The sequence below is a fragment of the Salmo trutta genome, chromosome 24 (assembly GCF_901001165.1).
Source record: "Salmo trutta chromosome 24, fSalTru1.1, whole genome shotgun sequence".
Classification (NCBI taxonomy): Eukaryota; Metazoa; Chordata; class Actinopteri; order Salmoniformes; family Salmonidae; genus Salmo; species Salmo trutta.
Window position 1 is genome coordinate 50100276 of NC_042980.1, and position 25457 is coordinate 50125732.

General features: G+C 48.8%; 1 protein-coding gene across 3 annotated transcripts in view; it reads right to left on the minus strand.

Moving 5' to 3' along the window:
* Nucleotides 1-11861: 11861 nt before the first annotated feature.
* The window catches only part of LOC115161463 (speckle-type POZ protein-like A), a 33466-nt gene continuing 19870 nt past the window's right edge, over nucleotides 11862-25457 (minus strand). For all 3 annotated transcript variants that reach the window (XM_029712455.1, XM_029712454.1, XM_029712453.1), the window contains 6 exons: nucleotides 22477-22654; nucleotides 20948-21003; nucleotides 20728-20850; nucleotides 15507-15649; nucleotides 15366-15419; nucleotides 11862-13280 (listed from right to left, as the gene is read on the minus strand). In XM_029712455.1, coding sequence (XP_029568315.1) covers nucleotides 13136-13280; nucleotides 15366-15419; nucleotides 15507-15649; nucleotides 20728-20850; nucleotides 20948-21003; nucleotides 22477-22654 — 699 coding nt within the window. In that variant the 3' untranslated portion in view covers nucleotides 11862-13135. The remainder of the gene's footprint in view (nucleotides 13281-15365; nucleotides 15420-15506; nucleotides 15650-20727; nucleotides 20851-20947; nucleotides 21004-22476; nucleotides 22655-25457) is intronic.

The window sequence follows — 25457 nt, forward strand, 5'->3', positions numbered from 1 at the left end:
TACCCTCAGGTATCTGAAACTGCATGATCAAGTGATGTTGGTGATCATGAACAGCATGTAGTTACCGTATAACTCAGAGAGCTAAATGTGGAATAATCAGACGGGTAGTTCTGACTATGCGTTGGGGCGGGTGGTAGCCTAGTGGTTAGAGCGGCAGGTAGCCTAGTGGTTAGAGCGGCAGGTAGCCTAGTGGTTAGAGCGGCAGGTAGCCTAGTGGTTAGAGCAGCAGGTAGCCTAGTGATAGCAGCGTTGGGGTGGCAGGTAGCCTAGTGGTTAGAGCAGCAGGTAGCCTAGTGGTTAGAGCGTTGGGGCGGGATGTAGTCTAGTGGTTAGAGCGGCAGGTAGCCTAGTGGTTAGAGCGGCAGGTAGCCTAGTGGTTAGAGCATTGGGGTGGCAGGTAGCCTAGTGGTTAGAGTAGCAGGTAGCCTAGTGGTTAGAGCGTTGGGGCGGCAGGTAGCCTAATGGTTAGAGCGGCAGGTAGCCTAGTGGTTAGAGCGGCAGGTAGCCTAGTGGTTAGAGCGTTGGGGCGGCAGGTAGCCTAGTGGTTAGAGCGGCAGGTAGCCTAGTGGTTAGGGCGGCAGGTAGCCTAGTGCTTAGAGCGTTGGGGCGGGAGGTAGCCTAGTGGTTAGGGCGTTGGGGCGGCAGGTAGCCTAGTGGTTAGGGCGTTGGGGCGGCAGGTAGCCTAGTGGTTAGGGCGTTGGGGCGGCAGGTAGCCTAGTGGTTAGGGCGTTGGGGCGGCAGGTAGCCTAGTTGTTAGAGCGTTGGGGCGGGAGGTAGCCTAGTGGTTAGAGCGTAGGGGCGGCAGGTAGCCTAGTGGTTAGAGTGTAGAGGCAGGAAGCCTAGTGGTTAGGGCGTTGGGGAGGCAGGTAGCCTAGTGGTTAGAGCGGCAGGTAGCCTAGTGGTTAGAGCGTTGGGGCGGCAGGTAGCCTAGTGGTTAGAGCGGCAGGTAGCCTAGTGGTTAGAGCGGCAGGTAGCCTAGTGGTTAGAGCCGCAAGTAGCCTAGTGGTTAGAGCCGCAAGTAGCCTAGTGGTTAGGGCCGCAGGTAGCCTAGTGGTTAGGGCGTTGGGGCGGCAGGTAGCCTAGTGGTTAGAGCGTTGGGGCGGGAGGTAGCCTAGTGGTTAGAGCGTAGGGGCGGCAGGTAGCCTAGTGGTTAGAGCGTAGAGGAGGCAGGTAGCCTAGTGGTTAGGGCGTTGGGGAGGCAGGTAGCCTAGTGGTTAGGGCGTTGGGGAGGCAGGTAGCCTAGTGGTTAGAGCGTGGGGGCGGCAGGTAGCCTAGTTGTTAGAGCGTTGAGGCGGGAGGTAGCCTAGTGGTTAGAGCGTAGGGGCGGCAGGTAGCCTAGTGGTTAGAGCGTTGGGGCGGGAGGTAGCCTAGTGGTTAGAGCGTAGGGGCGGCAGGTAGCCTAGTGGTTAGAGTGTAGAGGCAGGTAGCCTAGTGGTTAGGGTGTTGGGGAGGCAGGTAGCCTAGTGGTTAGAGCGTAGGGGCGGCAGGTAGCCTAGTGGTTAGAGCGGCAGGTAGCCTAGTGGTTAGAGCGTTGGGGCGGCAGGTAGCCTAGTGGTTAGAGCGGCAGGTAGCCTAGTGGTTAGAGCGGCAGGTAGCCTAGTGGTTAGGGCGTTGGGGCGGCAGGTAGCCTAGTGGTTAGAGCGTTGGGGCGGGAGGTAGCCTAATGGTTAGAGCGGCAGGTAGCCTAGTGGTTAGAGCGGCAGGTAGCCTAGTGGTTAGAGCGTTGGGGCGGCAGGTAGCCTAGTGGTTAGAGCGGCAGGTAGCCTAGTGGTTAGGGCGGCAGGTAGCCTAGTGCTTAGAGCGTTGGGGCGGGAGGTAGCCTAGTGGTTAGGGCGTTGGGGCGGCAGGTAGCCTAGTGGTTAGGGCGTTGGGGCGGCAGGTAGCCTAGTGGTTAGAGCGTGGGGGCGGCAGGTAGCCTAGTTGTTAGAGCGTTGGGGCGGGAGGTAGCCTAGTGGTTAGAGCGTAGGGGCGGCAGGTAGCCTAGTGGTTAGAGCGTTGGGGCGGGAGGTAGCCTAGTGGTTAGAGCGTAGGGGCGGCATGTAGCCTAGTGGTTAGAGCGTAGGGGCGGCAGGTAGCCTAGTGGTTAGAGCGGCAGGTAGCCTAGTGGTTAGAGCGTTGGGGCGGCAGGTAACCTAGTGGTTAGAGCGGCAGGTAGCCTAGTGGTTAGAGCGGCAGGTAGCCTAGTGGTTAGAGCCGCAGGTAGCCTAGTGGTTAGAGCCGCAGGTAGCCTAGTGGTTAGAGCCGCAGGTAGCCTAGTGGTTAGGGCGTTGGGGCGGCAGGTAGCCTAGTGGTTAGAGCGTTGGGGCGGGAGGTAGCCTAGTGGTTAGAGCGTAGGGGCGGCAGGTAGCCTAGTGGTTAGAGTGTAGAGGAGGCAGGTAGCCTAGTGGTTAGGGCGTTGGGGAGGCAGGTAGCCTAGTGGTTAGAGCGTGGGGGCGGCAGGTAGCCTAGTGGTTAGAGCGGCAGGTAGCCTAGTGGTTAGAGCGTTGGGGCGGCAGGTAGCCTAGTGGTTAGAGCGGCAGGTAGCCTAGTGGTTAGAGCGGCAGGTAGCCTAGTGGTTAGAGCCGCAGGTAGCCTAGTGGTTAGGGCGTTGGGGCGGCAGGTAGCCTAGTGGTTAGAGCGTTGGGGCGGGAGGTAGCCTAGTGGTTAGAGCGTAGGGGCGGCAGGTAGCCTAGTGGTTAGAGCGTAGAGGAGGCAGGTAGCCTAGTGGTTAGGGCGTTGGGGAGGCAGGTAGCCTAGTGGTTAGAGCGTGGGGGCGGCAGGTAGCCTAGTTGTTAGAGCGTTGAGGCGGGAGGTAGCCTAGTGGTTAGAGCGTAGGGGCGGCAGGTAGCCTAGTGGTTAGAGCGTTGGGGCGGGAGGTAGCCTAGTGGTTAGAGCGTAGGGGCGGCAGGTAGCCTAGTGGTTAGAGTGTAGAGGCAGGTAGCCTAGTGGTTAGGGTGTTGGGGAGGCAGGTAGCCTAGTGGTTAGAGCGTAGGGGCGGCAGGTAGCCTAGTGGTTAGAGCGGCAGGTAGCCTAGTGGTTAGAGCGTTGGGGCGGCAGGTAGCCTAGTGGTTAGAGCGGCAGGTAGCCTAGTGGTTAGAGCGGCAGGTAGCCTAGTGGTTAGAGCGGCAGGTAGCCTAGTGGTTAGAGCGGCAGGTAGCCTAGTGGTTAGGGCGTTGGGGCGGCAGGTAGCCTAGTGGTTAGAGCGTTGGGGCGGGAGGTAGCCTAGTGGTTAGGGCGTAGGGGCGGCAGGTAGCCTAGTGGTTAGTGTGTGGGGGCGGCAGGTAGCCTAGTGGTTAGAGTGTTGGGGCGGCAGGTAGCCTAGTGGTTAGAGTGTAGGGGCGGCAGGTAGCCTAGTGGTTAGGGCGGCAGGTAGCCTAGTGGTTAGGGCGTTGGGGAGGCAGGTAGCCTAGTGGTTAGGGCGTTGGGGAGGCAGGTAGCCTAGTGGTTAGAGCGTTGGGGCGGCAGGTAGCCTTGTGGTTAGAGCGTTGGGCCAGTAACCGAAAGGTTGCTAGATTGAATCCCCGAGCTGACAAGGTAAAAATCTGTCGTTCTGCCCCTGAACAAGTCAGTTAACCCACTATTCCTAGGCTGTCATTGTAAATAAGAATTTGTTCTTAACTGACTTGCCTAGGTAAATAAAGGTCTTACATTTTTTTTAACAATCCCTTGAAAACGGCACGCAGTTGTCAATGGTTTTAGCAGAGCTGACGGTCTTCTTGCTCTCCAGCAGCCAAATGGAATGCTCTGCACCCTATTGTGACGTTTTATTGATAACAACCTATGGGGACAAACATTTGGAACAGATCATTAGGATTCTCAGGTTCCAAATATATTAAATGTCATGTTGGCTCATACACACCCAGAGGCTGCTACAGCCTCTCCTCATGTAATGCATGTCAATCGCTGGAGTCAAAGACATGCTGGTTGAGTTGGAAAGAAAGCGTTATGTTTTTTAATTTCTTAATGTCGTAAATTAAACTGTAATATTATACAAATGACAAGAACTGTATTATAATGAGCGAACTGAATCGAAGTTAATCTGTTGTTTTAGTTCTAATCCATGTGAATTGTTCAATATGTGTATGTCTCAGCAAAGATAAAACTATACGAGTTTACTATATGGCTTAAAAATAAATGTAAATGTCTTTCTATTTTCCATAAATGTATAAATATAGACATGAATTGTTCCTTAGTTTTGGTGTTTGCCTGTAACATCTAGTAGATGTAGCAACATTGCTATTTATTGCAGAGATGAAATGATTAGACTGTTTATTTGCTTTATCTTGTTTCTAGTTATTGTTCTGTAAAATATGTTATGTGCATTGTGTAACTAAAATGTTCATTTAAAACTATTTACTTTAATAGGGAATTATTTAATTAAAATTATGTAAAAATTGTTTGTAAAATCTATTTCGGTTTTTATGACATTAAACATGAATTGAACTTGGTACACAGAGTACGATGGAATTGGTTCTGCTTACTATAAACTATGAAGATTTGAATTAATGGTATAACTGTTTTTAAAGTATACATTTCAATGATTTATTTGATTTGCTATAGATATGTGTCCAGAAGAGAGGTGATAGCCTCCATACATTATATCTCCCCTGCAGGAACCCTCTCCATTACCATGTCCTGATCTGTCCATCAGGAACCCCCTCTCTCCACTACCATGTCCTGATCTGTCCATCAGGAACCCCCTCTCTCCACTACCATGTCCTGATCTGTCCATCAGGAACCCCCTCTCTCCACTACCATGTCCTGATCTGTCCATCAGGAACCCCCTCTCTCCACTACCATGTCCTGATCTGTCCATCAGGAACCCCCTCTCTCCACTACCATGTCCTGATCTGTCCATCAGGAACCCCCTCTCTCCACTACCATGTCCTGATCTGTCCATCAGGAACCCCCCTCTCCACTACCATGTCCTGATCTGTCCATCAGGAACCCCCCTCTCCACTACCATGTCCTGATCTGTCCATCAGGAACCCCCTCTCCACTACCATGTCCTGATCTGTCCATCAGGAACCCCCCTCTCCACTACCATGTCCTGATCTGTCCATCAGGAACCCCCCTCTCCACTACCATGTCCTGATCTGTCAATCAGGAACCCCCTCTCTCCATTACCATGTCCTGATCTGTCCATCAGGAACCCCCCTCTCCACTACCATGTCCTGATCTGTCCATCAGGAACCCCCCTCTCCACTACCATGTCCTGATCTGTCCATCAGGAACCCCCCTCTCCACTACCATGTCCTGATCTGTCCATCAGGAACCCCTCTCTCCACTACCATGTCCTGATCTGTCCATCAGGAACCCCTCTCTCCACTACCATGTCCTGATCTGTCCATCAGGAACCCCTCTCTCCACTACCATGTCCTGATCTGTCCATCAGGAACCCTCTCCACTACCATGTCCTGATCTGTCCATCAGGAACCCCCCTCTCCACTACCATGTCCTGATCTGTCCATCAGGAACCCCCCTCTCCACTACCATGTTCTGATCTGTCCATCAGGAACCCCCCTCTCCACTACCATGTCCTGATCTGTCCATCAGGAACCCCCCTCTCCACTACCATGTCCTGATCTGTCCATCAGGAACCCTCTCCACTACCATGTCCTGATCTGTCCATCAGGAACCCTCTCCACTACCATGTCCTGATCTGTCCATCAGGAACCCTCTCCACTACCATGTCCTGATCTGTCCATCAGGAACCCTCTCCACTACCATGTCCTGATCTGTCCATCAGGAACTCTCTCCACTACCATGTCCTGATCTGTCCATCAGGAACCCTCTCCACTACCATGTCCTGATCTGTCCATCAGGAACCCTCTACACTACCATGTCCTGATCTGTCCATCATGTTCTGTCCATCAGGAACCCTCTCCACTACCATGTCCTGATCTGTCCATCAGGAACTCTCTCCACTACCATGTCCTGATCTGTCCATCAGGAACCCTCTCCACTACCATGTCCTGATCTGTCCATCAGGAACCCTCTACACTACCATGTCCTGATCTGTCCATCATGTTCTGTCCATCAGGAACTGTCTCCACTACCATGTCCTGATCTGTCCATCATGTTCTGTCCATCAGGAACTCTCTCCACTACCATGTCCTGATCTGTCCATCAGGAACCCTCTCCACATTGTAAATAATAATTTGTTCTTAACCGACTTGACTGGTTAAATAAAAAAGGATAAAAGAAAGTAGTGCACTCAGGTAAATAAAGTACCAATTGCTGTAAAACAACTTTAATGGGTTAATGCAGGCATTTAGCAGACAATCTTTATTCAACATCGCAACACATGACTGTACCACCACCATGTGACCATCCATACAACACATCATGACTGGACCACCACCATGTGACCATCCATACAACACATCATGACTGGACCACCACCATGTGACCATCCATACAACACATCATGACTGGACCACCACCATGTGACCATCCATACAACACATCATGACTGTACCACCACCATGTGACCATCCATACAACACATCATGACTGTACCACCACCATGTGACCATCCATACAACACATCATGACTGGACCACCACCATGTGACCATCCATACAACACATCATGACTGGACCACCACCATGTGACCATCCATACAACACATCATGACTGTACCACCACCATGTGACCATCCATACAACACATCATGACTGGACCACCACCATGTGACCATCCATACAACACATCATGACTGGACCACCACCATGTGACCATCCATACAACACATCATGACTGGACCACCACCATGTGACCATCCATACAACACATCATGACTGGACCACCACCATGTGACCATCCATACAACACATCATGACTGGACCACCACCATGTGACCATCCATACAACACATCATGACTGTACCACCACCATGTGACCATCCATACAACACATCATGACTGTACCACCACCATGTGACCATCCATACAACACATCATGACTGGACCACCACCATGTGACCATCCATACAACACATCATGACTGGACCACCACCATGTGACCATCCATACAACACATCATGACTGGACCACCACCATGTGACCATCCATACAACACATCATGACTGGACCACCACCATGTGACCATCCATACAACACATCATGACTGTACCACCACCATGTGACCATCCATACAACACATCATGACTGTACCACCACCATGTGACCATCCATACAACACATCATGACTGGACCACCACCATGTGACCATCCATACAACACATCATGACTGGACCACCACCATGTGACCATCCATACAACACATCATGACTGGACCACCACCATGTGACCATCCATACAACACATCATGACTGGACCACCACCATGTGACCATCCATACAACACATCATGACTGGACCACCACCATGTGACCATCCATACAACACATCATGACTGGACCACCACCATGTGACCATCCATACAACACATCATGACTGTACCACCATGTGACCATCCATACAACACATCATGACTGGACCACCACCATGTGACCATCCATACAACACACATGACTGTACCACCATGTGACCATCCATACAACACATCATGACTGGACCAACCACCATGTGACCATCCATACAACACATCATGACTGGACCAACCACCATGTGACCATCCATACAACACATCATGACTGGACCCACCACCATGTGACCATCCATACAACACATCATGACTGGACCCACCACCATGTGACCATCCATACAGCACATCATGACTGTACCCACCACCATGTGACCATCCATACAACACATCATGACTGTACCCACCACCATGTGACCATCCATACAACACATCATGACTGTACCCACCACCATGTGACCATCCATACAACACATCATGACTGTACCCACCACCATGTGACCATCCATACAACACATCATGACTGTACCCACCACCATGTGACCATCCATACAACACATCATGACTGGACCAACCACCATGTGACCATCCATACAACACATCATGACTGGACCAACCACCATGTGACCATCCATACAACACATCATGACTGGACCAACCACCATGTGACCATCCATACAACACATCATGACTGGACCACCACCATGTGACCATCCATACAACACATCATGACTGGACCACCACCATGTGACCATCCATACAACACATCATGACTGGACCACCATGTGAACATCCATACAACACATCATGACTGTACCACCACGTGACCATCCATACAACACATCATGACTGGACCACCACCATGTGACCATCCATACAACACATCATGACTGGACCACCATGTGACCATCCATACAACACATCATGACTGTACCACCATGTGACCATCCATACAACACATGACTGTACCACCATGTGACCATCCATACAACACATCATGACTGTACCACCATGTGACCATCCATACAACACATCATGACTGGACCACCATGTGACCATCCATACAATACATGACTGTACCAACCATGTGACCATCCATACAACACATCATGACTGTACCACCATGTGACCATCCATACAACACATGACATTTTTTCATTGATGAATTGAATCAGTTTCAGGTCCTGACTGGTTAGAACGTGAAGCTGGCCCGACCCCTATAACACAGACTGTAATAATGCCAAGGGTACAGCATCCTATACAGCTTCATATCCAACACTGTTTCAGCGCATCTGGACAGGACTCATTTACATCCTTAACAGATACTTTTAGATAATTGCACAAAAAAAAAAAAAAAATTGTTGATGCCAAAATGTTAACCTGGACAGTTGTTTTCAACAATACAGGACCATGCATTAGTCTCCCCAACGTTTCCTTCTGTTAACCACAACATATTGACAATATAGAAATATTTGCAAGTTGGTAGTAACATGGAGAGCTAAATCTCTGGAAGTTGAATCTATACAGTGCCTTGAAGTATTCAGACCCCTTGACTTATTCCACATGTTGAGTTACAGCCTGAATTCAAAATAGATCTCATCCACCTATCTACACACAATAACCCGTAATGACAAAGTGAAAACAAGTTTCTAGAAAATGTTGCATATTTATTGAAAATCAAATATGTAAATGAGATTTCCCTAAGTATTCACACTGACACTCCAAATTGAGCTCAGGTGCATCCAATATCCCTTGATCATCCTTGAGATGTCACTACAACTTGGGAGTCCATCTGTGGCCAATTCAATTGTTTGGACATGATTTAGCTGTCCCACAGTCCCACAGTTGACAGTGCATGGCAGAGCAGAAATTAAATCCAAGGACCTACGATCCCTTATTGATGTCGCTTGTTAAATCCACTTCAATCAGCGTAGATTAAGGGGAGGAGACGGGTTAAAGAAGTTTTAAGCCTTGATACAATTGTGACAGATTGTGTGTGCGATTCAGAGGGGGAATGGGCAAGACAAAAGATTGAAGTGAGTTTGAACGGGGAATGGTGGTAGGTGCCAGGAGAACTGGTTTGTGTCAAGAACTGTAACGCTGCTGGGTTTTTCAAACTCAACAGTTTCCTGTGTGTATCAGAAATGGTCCACCACCCAAAGGACATCCAGCCAACCAGCCAACGTGACACAAATGTGGGAAGCATTGGAGTCAACATGGGCCAGCATCCCCATTGAAAGCTTTCGACACCTTGTAGAGTCCATGTCCCGACGAATTGAGTCTGTTCTGAGGGCAAAAGCCGGTGTTGCAACTCAATATCGGGAAGGTGTTGCTAATGTGTGATACACTGAGTATATCTGGGAAAGAGAATAAAACCATTTCTAGAGTGTTGAAAGGTTGAAGAGCACAGTGGTCGCCATCATTGGGAAATAAAAAATCTATATGGAACTACCCAGACTCTGCCTAGAGCTGGCCGTCCGACCAAACTGAGCAACCAGGCAAGGAGGACCTTGGTCAGGGAAGTGACCACTCTGACAGAACTACAGATTTCCTTGGCTGACATGGGAGAACCTGCCAGAAGGATAAGTCACATCAGCACTTCACCAATCTGGACTTTATGGGAGAGTGGCCAGACGGAAGACACTCCTGAAAAAAAGGCACATGACAACACACCTGGAGTTTGCAAAAAGGCACGTGAAAGACTCAGAGCATAAGGCAAATTATTATGTGGTCTGATGAGACAAAAAATGTAACTCTTTGGCCTGAATGCAAAGCTCTATGTCTGGAGAAAACCAGACACATAACCCGTCTTACACCATCCCTACCGTGAAGCAGGGTGGCGGCAGCATCACCATCCCTACCGTGAAGCAGGGGGGCGGCAGCATCACCATCCCTACCGTGAAGCAGGGGGGCGGCAGCATCACCATCCCTACCGTGAAGCAGGGTGGCGGCAGCATCACCATCCCTACCGTGAAGCAGGGTGGCGGCAGCATCACCATCCCTACCGTGAAGCAGGGTGGTGGCAGCATCACCATCCCTATCGTGAAGCATGGTGGTGGCAACATCATGCTATGGGGATGCTTTTCAGCAGAAGGGACTGGGAGGGAACAATGAATGGAGCCAAATACAGGCAAATCCTTGATGAGAACCTGTTTCAGAGTGCAAAAGACCTTAGACTGGGGGCGAAGATTTATGTTCCAACAGGACAATGACCTCAAGCATACAGCCAAAGCAACACTGGAATGGCTTCAGAACAAGAATGTGAAAGTCCGTCAGTGGCCCAGCCAAAGCCTAGACTTGAAAATCTGTGTAAAGACGAAGATTGCTGTTCACCACCACTCCCCATCTAATTTAAGAGCTTGAGAAAATGTGCAAAGAATAATGAGAGCAAATCCCCAAATCAAGACAACTCCATGCTGACCCAGACATACCCAAGACGACTCCAATCTGACCCAGACATACCCAAGACGACTCCAAGCTGACCCAGACATACCCAAGCTGACCCAGACATACCGAAGACGACTCCAAGCTAACCCAGACATACCGAAGACGACTCCAAGCTGACCCAGACATACCGAAGACAACTCCAAGCTGACCCAGACATACCCAAGACGACTCCAAGCTGACCCAGACATACCCAAGACGACTCCAAGCTGACCCAGACATACCCAAGACGACTCCAAGCTGACCCAGACATACCCAAGACGACTCCAAGCTGACCCAGACATACCCAAGACGACTCCAAGCTGACCCAGACATACCCAAGACGACTCCAAGCTGACCCAGACATACCCAAGACGACTCCAAGCTGACCCAGACATACCCAAGACGACTCCAAGCTGACCCAGACATACCCAAGACGACTCCAAGCTGACCCAGACATACCCAAGACGACTCCAAGCTGACCCAGACATACCGAAGACGACTCCAAGCTGACCCAGACATACCGAAGACGACTCAAATCTGACCCAGACATACTCGAAGGTGCTTCTTCAAAGTATTGAATCAGGGGTGTGAATACTTATGTAAATTATATATTTCTATATTTCATTTAATACATTTGCAAACATTTCTAAAAACATATTTTCACTTTGTTATTATGGGGTATTGTGACTAGATGGGTGAGAAAAACAATTGATTTAATCCATATTGAATGCAGCCTGTAACATGTGGAATAAGTCAAGGGGTATGAACACTGTCTGAAGACACTGGGTTGGTCTTTGCATAAGTGATCGTCCAATGGGAGAATGTCTGGGGAAATTGCCTTTCCTATTCGTCCAATAGTGTGACTAGTTCAGAGGCAGAGAGTATAGACATGTTTGTCTTACATACAATAACAGCATCAACACAGGGTCTCGTAATGCCAGAAAATAGAACAGACTTGCTTTAAAACCTGGTCTTCTGAAGATGGTTGAACGGTCATTTACATAGAAATGGTGCCATCAATATGGGGCATACTCATCTTTTAAAAAGTGTAAAGAATTGACCTTGCACTGAAAGTGTTCACGCTTTAATGTCTAGTCACAAAATGGGCTAAACATTACAAATATATATTTCCCATTAATCAAACCCTTAACACGTCCCTATAGAATTCCATATCAAAATTACTATGGGAACTAGTGCAATCTGGAGGCAGCCTGGTCTGTGGGACGGGGGCAGGACGGGGCAGCCTGGGACGGGGGCAGCCTGGTCTGTGGGACGGGGGCAGCCTGGTCTGTGGGACGGGGGCAGCCTGGTCTGTGGGACGGGGGCAGCCTGGTCTGTGGGACGGGGCAGCCTGGTCTGTGGGACGGGGGCAGCCTGGTCTGTGGGACGGGGGCAGCCTGGTCTGTGGGACGGGGGCAGCCTGGTCTGTGGGACGGGGGCAGCCTGGTCTGTGGGACGGGGGCAGCCTGGTCTGTGGGACGGGGGCAGCCTGGTCTGTGGGACGGGGGCAGCCTGGTCTGTGGGACGGGGGCAGCCTGGTCTGTGGGACGGGGGCAGCCTGGTCTGTGGGACGGGGGCAGCCTGGTCTGTGGGACGGGGGCAGCCTGGTCTGTGGGACGGGGGCAGCCTGGTCTGTGGGACGGGGGCAGCCTGGTCTGTGGGACGGGGGCAGCCTGGTCTGTGGGACGGGGGCAGCCTGGTCTGTGGGACGGGGGCAGCCTGGTCTGTGGGACGGGGGCAGCCTGGTCTGTGGGACGGGGGCAGCCTGGTCTGTGGGACGGGGGCAGCCTGGTCTGTGGGACGGGGGCAGCCTGGTCTGTGGGACGGGGGCAGCCTGGTCTGTGGGACGGGGGCAGCCTGGTCTGTGGGACGGGGGCAAGCCTGGTCTGTGGGACGGGGGCAGCCTGGTCTGTGGGACGGGGGCAGCCTGGTCTGTGGGACGGGGCAGCCTGGTCTGTGGGACGGGGGCAGCCTGGTCTGTGGGACGGGGGCAGCCTGGTCTGTGGGACGGGGCAGCCTGGTCTGTGGGACGGGGGCAGCCTGGTCTGTGGGACGGGGCAGCCTGGTCTGTGGGACGGGGGCAGTCACAGAGTCAAATAGGGAGAACACAGTAGATCAGCTCCAATGGCAGATAGATTAAGGCCATTTGAAATGACAGAAAAATAGCAGACAAAACTTGAGGACCAAAACCAAACGTTTCTTTCCACCAGTTGGAGTCAGTTAGCCTCCCAGCCAGTTAGCCTCCCAGCTCTGTTCATCCCTGCTCGGGGGGGGGGGGGGGGGGGGGGGGGGGTCTCCATGCTGTCTCAGCTCCTAGTGTCTGGATCAGAGGGCTGTAGCAGTCAGGACTGTTTTAGGCGTTTCCTCGGCAGGCCGAAGGGCGGGCACTGTGCCGATGCCAGGGCTCTGAAGGCCTCGGCCACTAAGTGAGGGTGGGACTGGATCATTGACTTCCAGCCTGCCGTCTCCATTATGTCCGTGGCATGACTGAAATACAACCACACACACACAGGAAGTTAACAACCAAACATCTGAAACCAGAGAAAAACCAATTTAGGACTGTAATGACAGAATAAATACATAAGTACAGAGATATATTTATATATAAAAATGCAACATGTAAAGTGTTGGTTTCATGAGCTTAAGTAAAATATTCCAGAAATGTTCCATACACACAAAAAGCTTATTTCTCTCAAATGTTGCGCACATCCTGTTAGTGAGCATTTCTCCTTTGCCAAGATAATCCATCCACCTGACAGGTGTGGCATATCAACAAGCTGATTAAAACAGCATGATCATTACACAGGTGTGCCAGGGACAATTAAAGGCCACTCGAAAATGTGCCGTTTTGTCACACAACACAATGCCACAGATGTCTCAAATCTTGAGGGAGCAGCAATTGGCATGCTGCCTGCAGGGATGTCCACCAGAGCTGTTGCCAAATAATGGAATGTCCATTTCTCTACCATAAACCACCTTCAACGTCATTTTAGAGAATTAGGCAGTATGTCCAACCGGCCTCCGTAGACCAGGTGTAACGACGCCAGCCCAGGACCTCCTCATCCAGCCTTTTCACCTGCGGGATCATCGGACACCAGCCACCCAGACAGCCGATGAAACTGTGGGTTTGCACATCCGAAAAATTTCTGCACAAACTGTCAGAAACCGTCTCAGAGAAGCTTATCTACTGTATTATTGACTGTACTTTTGTTTATTCCATGTGTAACTCTATGTTGTTGTTTTTTGTCGCACTGCTTTGCTTTATCTTGGCCAGGTCGCAGTTGTAAATGAGAACTTGTTCTCAACTGGCCTACCTGGTTAAATAAAGATGAAAAAAAAAAAAATAATAATTCTGTATACTCGTCCTCACCAGGGTCGACCTGACTGCAGTTCGGACTTCAGTGGGTAAATGCTCACCTTCGATGACCACTGGTACGCTGACGAAGTGTGCGCTTCATGGATGAATACTGGTTTCAACTGTACCAGGCAGATGCCAGACAGAGTGTATCGCCCCAGGCGGGCGGTTTGTCTACGTTGGGAACAGAGTGCCCCATGGTGTGGGCAGGTATAAGATGCCGACAACACAATTGCATTTTATTGATGGTAATTTGAATGCACAGAGATACCGTGACGAGATCTTGAGGCCCATTGTCCTGCCATTCATCCACTGCCATCACCTCATGTTTCAGCATGATAATGCACAGCCCCATGCTGCAAGGATCTGTACTCAATTCCTGGAAGCTGAAAATGTCCCAGTTCTTCCATGGCCTGTATACTCACCAGACATGTCACCCATTGAGCATGTTCGGATGCTCTGGATCGAAAGAATATTTCAGTTCACGCCAATATCCAGCAACTTCGCACAGCCATTGAAAGTAGGACAACATTCCACAAATCAACAGCCTGATCAACTCTATGTGAAGGAGATGTAATCACCCTGCATGAGGCAAATGGTGGTCACACCAGATACTGACTGGTTCTCTGATCTACGACCCTACCTTTTTTTTAAAGGTATCTGTGACCAACAGATGCATATCTGTATTCCCAGTCATGTGAAATCCATAGATTAGGGCCTAATGAATTTATTTACATTGACTGATTTCCTTATATGAACTGTAAGTCATTCAAATCTTTGAAATTGTTGCATGTTGTGTTTCTATTGTTGTCCAGTATACACAGAGAGATATGAAGAAGTGTTTCAGAGGGCTGCAGTAGTAGTAGTAGTAGTAGTGGGGACATCTTATTCAAACTCCTTTAGTCCTGACAACAGATCACCAGTAATACTGAACTAATTAAAACAGACATCCTCCTCTATGAAAACTGAGATGACTCAAGGTGTCCTTAACACACTACATCACACAGAATAAAACAAATGTTCATTTCATATTGTAGAAGAGCGCAGAAAGCTTATCCAGGTAGAGAGTCTATTAATAACATGGATCAGCCCCATACTAGCCCTGCTGGCTCCCTCCTCCATGGCTCTGTGGCTAAAACAATGAATTCTAATGCATCTCTTTGGGAGAGATAAGAGTTTGTTATTAATCTGGTGCCACATATCAGATAGTTACATACTTGCTATTCCAGTTTTTCCCATCTTTACAGCCCAGCTGTCGGAGGACACTGCACCTACAGGAGATAACAGAGCAGCGCTGAGAGAAGGTAAACACGGCTGGCAGGAGGGATTCATCACTGGGACTTTCTACAGATACTTGCCTGTTGATAAAATCTATGGCTTGTGCTTTGAGCTGCTCGGCACTGTGTAAATCCGCCAGGATGAGGGTATCAGCCACGTTCTCCACAGAGAGGCTGTTGCACAGAGCCTCTTCACACATCACCTTTAAACGCTCCAAGGCATACTGGAGGAGAGAGAGGAGAGGGTTAGGATTGGTTAGGGCATACTGGAGGAGAGAGAGAGTTAGGATTGGTTAGGAGTCAGGGGTTAGAACGGTATGAATATAACACAGGCATACTGGAGGAGAGAGAGGAGAGGGTTAGGATTAATTAGGGTTGGGGTCAGGATTCATTAAGGTTGGGGTCAGGATTCATTAGGGTTGGGGTCAGGGTCAGGGTTGGGGTTAGGATTCATTAGGGTTGGGGTCAGGATTCATTAGGGTTGGGGTCAGGATTCATTAAGGTTGGGGTCAGGGTCAGGGTTGGGGTTAGGATTCATTAGGGTTGGGGTCAGGATTCATTAGGGTTGGGGTCAGGATTCATTAAGGTTGGGGTCAGGGTCAGGGTTGGGGTCAGAATTCATTAGGGTTGGGGTCAGGATTCATTAAGGTTGGGGTCAGGGTCAGGGTCAGGATTCATTAGGGTTGGGTTCAGGATTCATTAGGGTCAGGGTTGGGGTTAGGATTGATTAGGGTTGGGGTCAGGATTCATTAGGGTTGGGGTCAGGATTCATTAGGGTTGGGGTCAGGTTCAGGGTTTGGGTTAGGATTCATTAGGGTTGGGGTCAGGATTCATTAGGGTTGGGGTCAGGGTTGGGGTCAGGATTCATTAGGGTTGGGGTCAGGATTCATTAAGGTTGGGGTCAGGATTCATTAGGGTTGGGGTCAGGATTCATTAAGGTTGGGGTCAGGGTCCGGATTCATTAGGGTTGGGGTCCGGATTCATTAGCGTTGGGGTCCGGATTCATTAGCGTTGGGGTCCGGATTCATTAGCGTTGGGGTCCGGATTCATTAGCGTTGGGGTCCGGATTCATTAGCGTTGGGGTCCGGATTCATTAGCGTTGGGGTCCGGATTCATTAGGGTTGGGGTCCGGATTCATTAGGGTTGGGGTCCGGATTCATTAGCGTTGGGGTCCGGATTCATTAGCGTTGGGGTCCGGATTCATTAGCGTTGGGGTCCGGATTCATTAGCGTTGGGGTCCGGATTCATTAGCGTTGGGGTCCGGATTCATTAGCGTTGGGGTCCGGATTCATTAGGGTTGGGGTCAGGATTCATTAGGGTTGGGGTCAGGATTCATTAGGGTTGGGGTCAGGATTCATTAGGGTTGGGGTCAGGATTCATTAGGGTTGGGGTCAGGATTCATTAGGGTTGGGGTCAGGATTCATTAGGGTTGGGGTCAGGATTCATTAGGGTTGGGGTCAGGATTCATTAGGGTTGGGGTCAGGATTCATTAGGGTTGGGGTCAGGATTCATTAGGGTTGGGGTCAGGATTCATTAGGGTTGGGGTCAGGATTCATTAGGGTTGGGGTCAGGATTCATTAGGGTTGGGGTCAGGATTCATTAGGGTTGGGGTCAGGATTCATTAGTAGGTCTATTCATTAGGGGTCTCCTACAGAGAGAGAGACAACAACCTATCCTCCTACAGAGAGAGAGAGAGACAACAACCATATCCTCCTACAGAGAGAGAGAGACAACAACCTATCCTCCTACAGAGAGAGAGAGAGAGACAACAACCTATCCTCCTACAGAGAGAGAGAGAGACAACAACCTATCCTCCTACAGAGAGAGAGAGAGAGAACAACCTATCCTCCTACAGAGAGAGAGAGAGAGACAACAACCTATCCTCCTACAGAGAGAGAGAGAGAGAGACAACAACCTATCCTCCTACAGAGAGAGAGAGACAACAACCTATCCTCCTACAGAGAGAGAGAGACAACAACCTATCCTCCTACAGAGAGATAGAGAGACAACAACCTATCCTCCTACAGAGAGAGAGAGACAACAACCTATCCTCCTACAGAGAGAGAGAGAGAGAGAGAGAGACAACAACCTATCCTCCTACAGAGAGAGAGAGAGAGACAACAACCTATCCTCCTAGAGAGAGAGAGAGACAACAACCTATCCTCCTACAGAGAGAGAGCGAGAGAGAGAGAGAGAGACAACAACCTATCCTCCTACAGAGAGAGAGAGAGAGAGAGAGACAACAACCTATCCTCCTACAGAGAGAGAGAGACAACAACCTATCCTCCTACAGAGATAGAGAGAGAGACAACAACCTATCCTCCTACAGAAAGAGAGAGAGACAACAACCTATCCTCCTACAGAGAGAGAGAGAGAGACAACAACCTATCCTCCTACAGAGAGAGAGAGAGAGACAACAACCTATCCTCCTACAGAGAGAGAGAGAGAGACAACAACCTATCCTCCTACAGAGAGAGAGAGAGAGAGACAACAACCTATCCTCCTACAGAGAGAGAGAGACAACAACCTATCCTCCTACAGAGATAGAGAGAGAGAGACAACAACCTATCCTCCTACAGAGAGAGAGAGAGAGACAACAACCTATCCTCCTACAGAGAGAGAGAGACAACAACCTATCCTCCTACAGAGAGAGAGAGACAACAACCTATCCTCCTACAGAGAGAGAGAGAGAGAGAGAGAGAGAGAGAGAGAGAGAGGGAGACAACAACCTATCCTCCTACAGAGAGAGAGAGAGAGACAACAACCTATCCTCCTACAGAGAGAGAGAGAGAGACAACAACCTATCCTCCTACAGAGAGAGAGAGAGAGACAACAACCTATCCTCCTACAGAGAGAGAGAGAGAGACAACAACCTATCCTCCTACAGAGAGAGAGAGACAACAACCTATCCTCCTACAGAGAGAGAGAGACAACAACCTATCCTCCTACAGAGAGAGAGAGACAACAACCTATCCTCCTACAGAGAGAGAGAGAGAGAGAGAGAGAGAGACAACAACCTATCCTCCTACAGAGAGAGAGAGAGAGACAACAACCTATCCTCCTAGAGAGAGAGAGAGACAACAACCTATCCTCCTACAGAGAGAGAGAGAGAGAGAGAGAGAGAGACAACAACCTATCCTCCTACAGAGAGAGAGCGAGAGAGAGAGAGAGAGACAACAACCTATCCTCCTACAGAGAGAGAGAGAGAGAGAGAGAGACAACAACCTATCCTCCTACAGAGAGAGAGAGACAACAACCTATCCTCCTACAGAGATAGAGAGAGAGACAACAACCTATCCTCCTACAGAAAGAGAGAGAGACAACAACCTATCCTCCTACAGAGAGAGAGAGAGAGAGAGAGAGAGAGAGACAACAACCTATCCTCCTACAGAGAGAGAGCGAGAGAGAGAGAGAGAGACAACAACCTATCCTCCTACAGAGAGAGAGAGAGAGAGAGACAACAACCTATCCTCCTACAGAGAGAGAGAGAGAGACAACAACCTATCCTCCTACAGAGAGAGAGAGAGAGACAACAACCTATCCTCCTACAGAGATAGAGAGAGAGAGAGACAACAACCTATCCTCCTACAGAGAGAGAGAGAGAGAGAGACAACAACCTATCCTCCTACAGAGAGAGAGAGACAACAACCTATCCTCCTACAGAGAGAGAGAGACAACAACCTATCCTCCTACAGAGAGAGAGAGACAACAACCTATCCTCCTACAGAGAGAGAGAGACAACAACCTATCCTCCTACAGAGAGAGAGAGACAACAACCTATCCTCCTACAGAGAGAGAGAGACAACAACCTATCCTCCTACAGAGAGAGAGAGAGAGAGAGAGAGAGACAACAACCTATCCTCCTACAGAGAGAGAGAGGAGACAACAACCTATCCTCCTACAGAGAGAGAGAGAGACAACAACCTATCCTCCTACAGAGAGAGAGAGAGAGAGAGAGACAACAACCTATCCTCCTACAGAGAGAGAGAGAGACAACAACCATATCTTTCATCATGATTCGTCCAGTGGAATCATGTGATTTTGCGCTATAGCCCAACTGTTTTGTTTTTCCGGGGATGGGGTTGGCCAATAGGGTTGAGAGAGATTGGGGATTGGCCAATAGGGGGCAACACCATCGTATATCACAACGTTTAATGAGTTCATAATGACAGAGGTTGGCATGGTCCTCCTCCACAGAGAGACTGCTGCAGAGAGATCTGTAGTTCATAATGACAGAACAGAACATGGTCCTCCACAGAGAGACTGCTGCAGAGAGATCTGTAGTTCATAATGACAGAACAGAACATGGTCCTCCTCCACAGAGAGACTGCTGCAGAGAGATCTGTAGTTCATAATGACAGAACAGAGTCCTCCTCCACAGAGAGACTGCTGCAGAGAGATCTGTAGTTCATAATGACAGAACAGAACATGGTCCTCCTCCACAGAGAGACTGCTGCAGAGAGATCTGTAGTTCATAATGACAGAACAGAACATGGTCCTCCTCCACAGAGAGACTGCTGCAGAGAGATCTGTAGTTCATAATGACAGAACAGAACATGGTCCTCCTCCACAGAGAGACTGCTGCAGAGAGATCTGTAGTTCATAATGACAGAACAGAACATGGTCCTCCTCCACAGAGAGACTGCTGCAGAGAGATCTGTAGTTCATAATGACAGAACAGAACATGGTCCTCCTCCACAGAGAGACTGCTGCAGAGAGATCTGTAGTTCATAATGACAGAACAGAACATGGTCCTCCTCCACAGAGAGACTGCTGCAGAGAGATCTGTAGTTCATAATGACAGAACAGAACATGGTCCTCCTCCACAGAGAGACTGCTGCAGAGAGATCTGTAGTTCATAATGACAGAACAGAACATGGTCCTCCTCCACAGAGAGACTGCTGCAGAGAGATCTGTAGTTCATAATGACAGAACAGAACATGGTCCTCCTCCACAGAGAGACTGCTTCAGAGAGATCTGTAGTTCATAATGACAGAACAGAACATGGTCTTCCTCCACAGAGAGACTGCTGCAGAGAGATCTGTAGTTCATAATGACAGAACAGAACATGGTCCTCCACAGAGAGACTGCTGCAGATCTGTAGGGTTACAGTCCCCATGTCAATCTAGCTCTGACAAAACATTTGAAAAAACACCCCAACCATGCAGATTTGACATTTTTAAACAATTTGGATTAAAATTCAATCATTTGAAATGAGTCGTTAGCCGTATATCAACAGGCCACTGTAACCCTGTTATTAGTGACAATGTGGACTAGCTGCGTTATATTGGGTCAGTCTCACTTTGTCAGCAGCTGCCAGCAGGTTATCGGCCATCTTGTCCAGGTTGGGAGCTTTCCCTGTGTAGATGAATCCCATCATCTCCTTAAACACGTCTGGCTCCACATCACTGATGTCCACACGGTTCTGAGACAGGACACAGCATCATTTTGTTACTATGACAAATAAAGAGGCAGCAGTACCACACAATGTGTTCATATCTGAAGATCTCAGTGAAACACACCTTTTTACTCTCCTCCATTTCATGTTCAAACATGGCGCTAAAGACGGGAGATCTCGCTGTCAATAGAAGGAACAACAACATTAGTGTCTGTGGTGATTCAAGGCATTGTTAACCAAACTGCTGTCTAAAGCACGAAGTCACAGGGTGAAGGAATCTATCTATACCCTGCAGTCTGCACAGCTAGGAGGGCTGGAGAGGCCCGCAGGATTACAACCAGGTGTTACAGGGTTAAAATCAGGGGGCTGGTAGTGGTAGAGAGGGGGCTGGTAGCGGTAGAGAGGGGGCTGGTAGCGGTAGAGAGGGGGTTGGTAGCGGTAGAGAGGGTGGGGGCTGGTAGCGGTAGAGAGGGGGCTGGTAGTGGTAGAGAGGTATTAGTGGTGTAGTAGTAGTAATGTAGCAGTAGTTTAGTAGTGTAGTGGTAGAGAGGGGGCTGGTAGCGGTAGAGAGGGTGGGGGCTGGTAGCGGTAGAGAGGGTGGGGGCTGGTAGCGGTAGAGAGGGTGGGGGCTGGTAGCGGTAGAGAGGGTGGGGGCTGGTAGCGGTAGAGGGGGCTGGTAGCGGTAGAGAGGGGGCTGGTAGCGGTAGAGAGGGGGTTGGTAGCGGTAGAGAGGGTGGGGGCTGGTAGCGGTAGAGAGGTATTAGTGGTGTAGTAGTAGTGTAGCGGTAGAGAGGGGGCTGGTAGCGGTAGAGAGGGGGCTGGTAGCGGTAGAGAGGGTGGGGGCTGGTAGTGGTAGAGAGGGTGGGGGCTGGTAGCGGTAGAGAGGGGGCTGGTAGCGGTAGAGAGGGGGCTGGTAGCGGTAGAGAGGGGGCTGGTAGCGGTAGAGAGGGTGGGGGCTGGTAGCGGTAGAGAGGGGGCTGGTAGTGGTAGAGAGGTATTAGTGGTGTAGTAGTAGTAGTAATGTAGCAGTAGTTTAGTAGTGTAGCGGTAGAGAGGGGGCTGGTAGCGGTAGAGAGGGTGGGGGCTGGTAGCGGTAGAGAGGGTGGGGGCTGGTAGCGGTAGAGAGGGTGGGGGCTGGTAGCGGTAGAGAGGGGGCTGGTAGCGGTAGAGAGGTATTAGTGGTGTAGTAGTAGTAATGTAGCAGTAGTTTAGTAGTGTAGCGGTGGAGAGGGTGGGGGCTGGTAGCGGTAGAGAGGGTGGGGGCTGGTAGCGGTAGAGAGGGAGGGGGCTGGTAGCGGTAGAGAGGGAGGGGGCTGGTAGCGGTAGAGAGGGAGGGGGCTGGTAGCGGTAGAGAGGGAGGGGGCTGGTAGCGGTAGAGAGGGAGGGGGCTGGTAGCGGTAGAGAGGGAGGGGGCTGGTAGCGGTAGAGAGGGAGGGGGCTGGTAGCGGTAGAGAGGGAGGGGGCTGGTAGCGGTAGAGAGGGAGGGGGCTGGTAGCGGTAGAGAGGGAGGGGGCTGGTAGTGGTAGAGAGGGGCCTGGTAGTGGTAGAGAGGGGGCTGGTAGTGGTAGAGAGGGGGCTGGTAGTGGTAGAGAGGTATTAGTAGTGTAGTAGTAGTAATGTAGCAGTAGTTTAGTAGTGGTGTAGTAGTGTTACCTGCCAGGATGGATTTGTGTGCCTTGAACTCCTGCCCTCCCACATAGAGGGAGCAGTCAGTGAAGCGAGAACACTGCCACAGGTTCCCCAGGTCATCTGACAGCTGGCACTCTGGGACCTTCAGCATGTTAATGTTGGACTGGCCAGAGATGTTCACAGAGTCCTGCACCACACTCACCTAGAATACAATATAACATACAATACATGATCAATACATTATCCATACATTATCTATACATTTACATGATCAATACTAAATCATGTTGGACTGGCCAGAGATGTTCACAGAGTCCTGCTCCACACTCACCTAGAATATAATGCATTATCAATACATTATCCATAAATTATCAATACTAAATCATGTTGGACTGGCCAGAGATGTTCACAGAGTCCTGCACCACACTCACCTAGAATACAATATAACATACAATACATGATCAATACATTATCCATACATTATCTATACATTTACATGATCAATACTAAATCATGTTGGACTGGCCAGAGATGTTCACCGAGTCCTGCACCACACTCACCTAGAATATAATATAACATACTTTCTGAAGGAACAGTAGATCATGCATTTATATCACTTGACTTAAACATTTTGTTGTGTTACAACCGGAATTGAAAATGGACAAAATATACTGTTTTCCTCACCCATCGACACACAATACTTCATAATGACAAAGTGAAAAAATATTGACATTTTTGTAAATGTACTGAAAAAGAAATCCCCAAATCTCTAATTTACATAATTATTCCTATCCCTGAGTCAATACATGTTAGAATCACCTTTGGTAGCGATTACAGCTGTGAGTCTTTCTGGGTAAGGCTAAGAGCTTTAAATATCTGGATTGCACTATATTTGCACATTCTTAAAAATATCATTCAAACTCTGTCAAGTTGTTGATCATTGCTAGGCTGCCATTTTGAAGTCTTGCCATAGATTTTCACGCCAGTTTAAGTCTAAACCGTAACTAGGCAACTCAGGAACATTCAATGTCATCTTGGCAATCAACTCCAGTGTAGATTTGGCCTTGTGTTTTAGGTTATTGTCCTGCTGAAAGGTGAATTCATCTCCAGTGTAGATTTGGCCTTGTGTTTTAGGTTATTGTCCTGCTGAAAGGTGAATTCATCTCCAGTGTAGATTTGGCCTTGTGTTTTAGGTTATTGTCCTGCTGAAAGGTGAATTCATCTCCAGTGTATATTTGGCATTGTGTTTTAACATAATGCAACCACCACCATGCTTGAAAATATGAAGCATGGTACTAAGTGATGTGTTGGATTTGCCCCAAACATAACACTTTTTTGTTCAGGACATAAAGTTCATATCTTTGCCACATTTTTTTGCAGTTTTACTTTAGTGCCTTGTTGCAAACAGGATGCATGTTTTGGAATATTTTTATTCTGTACAGGCTTCCTTTTCACTCTGTCAATTAGGTTAGTATTGTGGAGTAACTACAATGTTGTTGATCCATCCTGTTTTCTCCTATCACAGCCATTAAACTCTGTTTTAAAGTCACCATTGGCCTCATGGTGAAATCCCGGAGTGGTTTCACTTTTTACATTTACATTTTAGTCATTTAGCACACTCTTATCCAGAGCGACTTACAGTAGTGAATGCATATATTTCATACATTTTCTTTCTTCCCTGTGCTGGCCCCCCGTGGGAATCGAACCCACAGCCCTGGCGTTGCAAACACCATGCTCTACCAACTGAGCTACAGTTTCCTTCCTCTCCGGCAACTGAGTTAGGAAGGACACCTGTATCTTTGTAGTGACTGGGTGTATTGATACACCATCCAAAGTGTATCCAATAACTTCACCATGCTCAAAGGGATATTCAATGTCTGCTATTTTTATTTACCAATAGGTGTCCTTCTATGCGAGGCATTGGAAAACCTCCCTGGTCTTTGTGGTTGAATCTGTTTGAAATTCACTGCTCGACTGAGGGACCTTCCAGATAATTGTATGTGTGGGGTACAGAGATGAGGTAGTCATTCAAAAATCATGTTAAACACTATTATTGAACACAGAGTGAGTACAGCTCATCATATGACTGGTTAAGCACATGTTACTCCTGAAGTTATTTAGGCTTGTCATAACAAAGGGGCTGAAAACATTTCAGCGTTTCATTGTTTATTAATTTGTAAACATTACTAAAAACATAACTCTACTTTCACATTATGGGGTATTGTGTGTAGAGCCCAGTGACAACATTGAAATGTAATCCATTTTAAATTCAGGCTATAACAACAAAATGTGGAAAAAGTCAAGGGATGTGAATACTTTGAAGGCCTTGTATACATGATCTATACTAAAACATTTATTCATGTTGGACTGGCCAGAGATGTTCACAGAGTCCTGCACCACACTCACCTAGAATATAATGCATTATCAATACATTATCAATACTAAATCATGTTGGACTGGCCAGAGATGTTCACAGAGTCCTGCACCACACTCACCTAGAATATAATGCATTATCAATACATTATCCATACATTATCAATACTAAATCATGTTGGACTGGCCAGAGATGTTCACAGAGTCCTGCACCACACTCACCTAGAATATAATGCATTATCAATACATTATCCATACATTATCAATACTAAATCATGTTGGACTGGCCAGAGATGTTCACAGAGTCCTGCTCCACGCTCACCTAGAATATAACATATCTACACTAGAGCTGGGAAATATGGACCAAATAGCCATAAACTGAGCCATTTTGCTGGATAATGATAAATACAACATTAGCGGCAGGGCTCTAGACTGACTTTCCCAGTGCCAAGACATGACAGAAGGTAGCTATCTAACATGTCCAGGGAATGCATGATGGACATTTTGATGTGCAACATGCGAAAATAGGATCCAGAATAATCAGATAGGTTTTTGCCTCTTTAGAGATGAATTTGCCTGCATGTTTTTGGTGCATATTGTCCTAGGCTATATGTGACATAATTCATCATCTG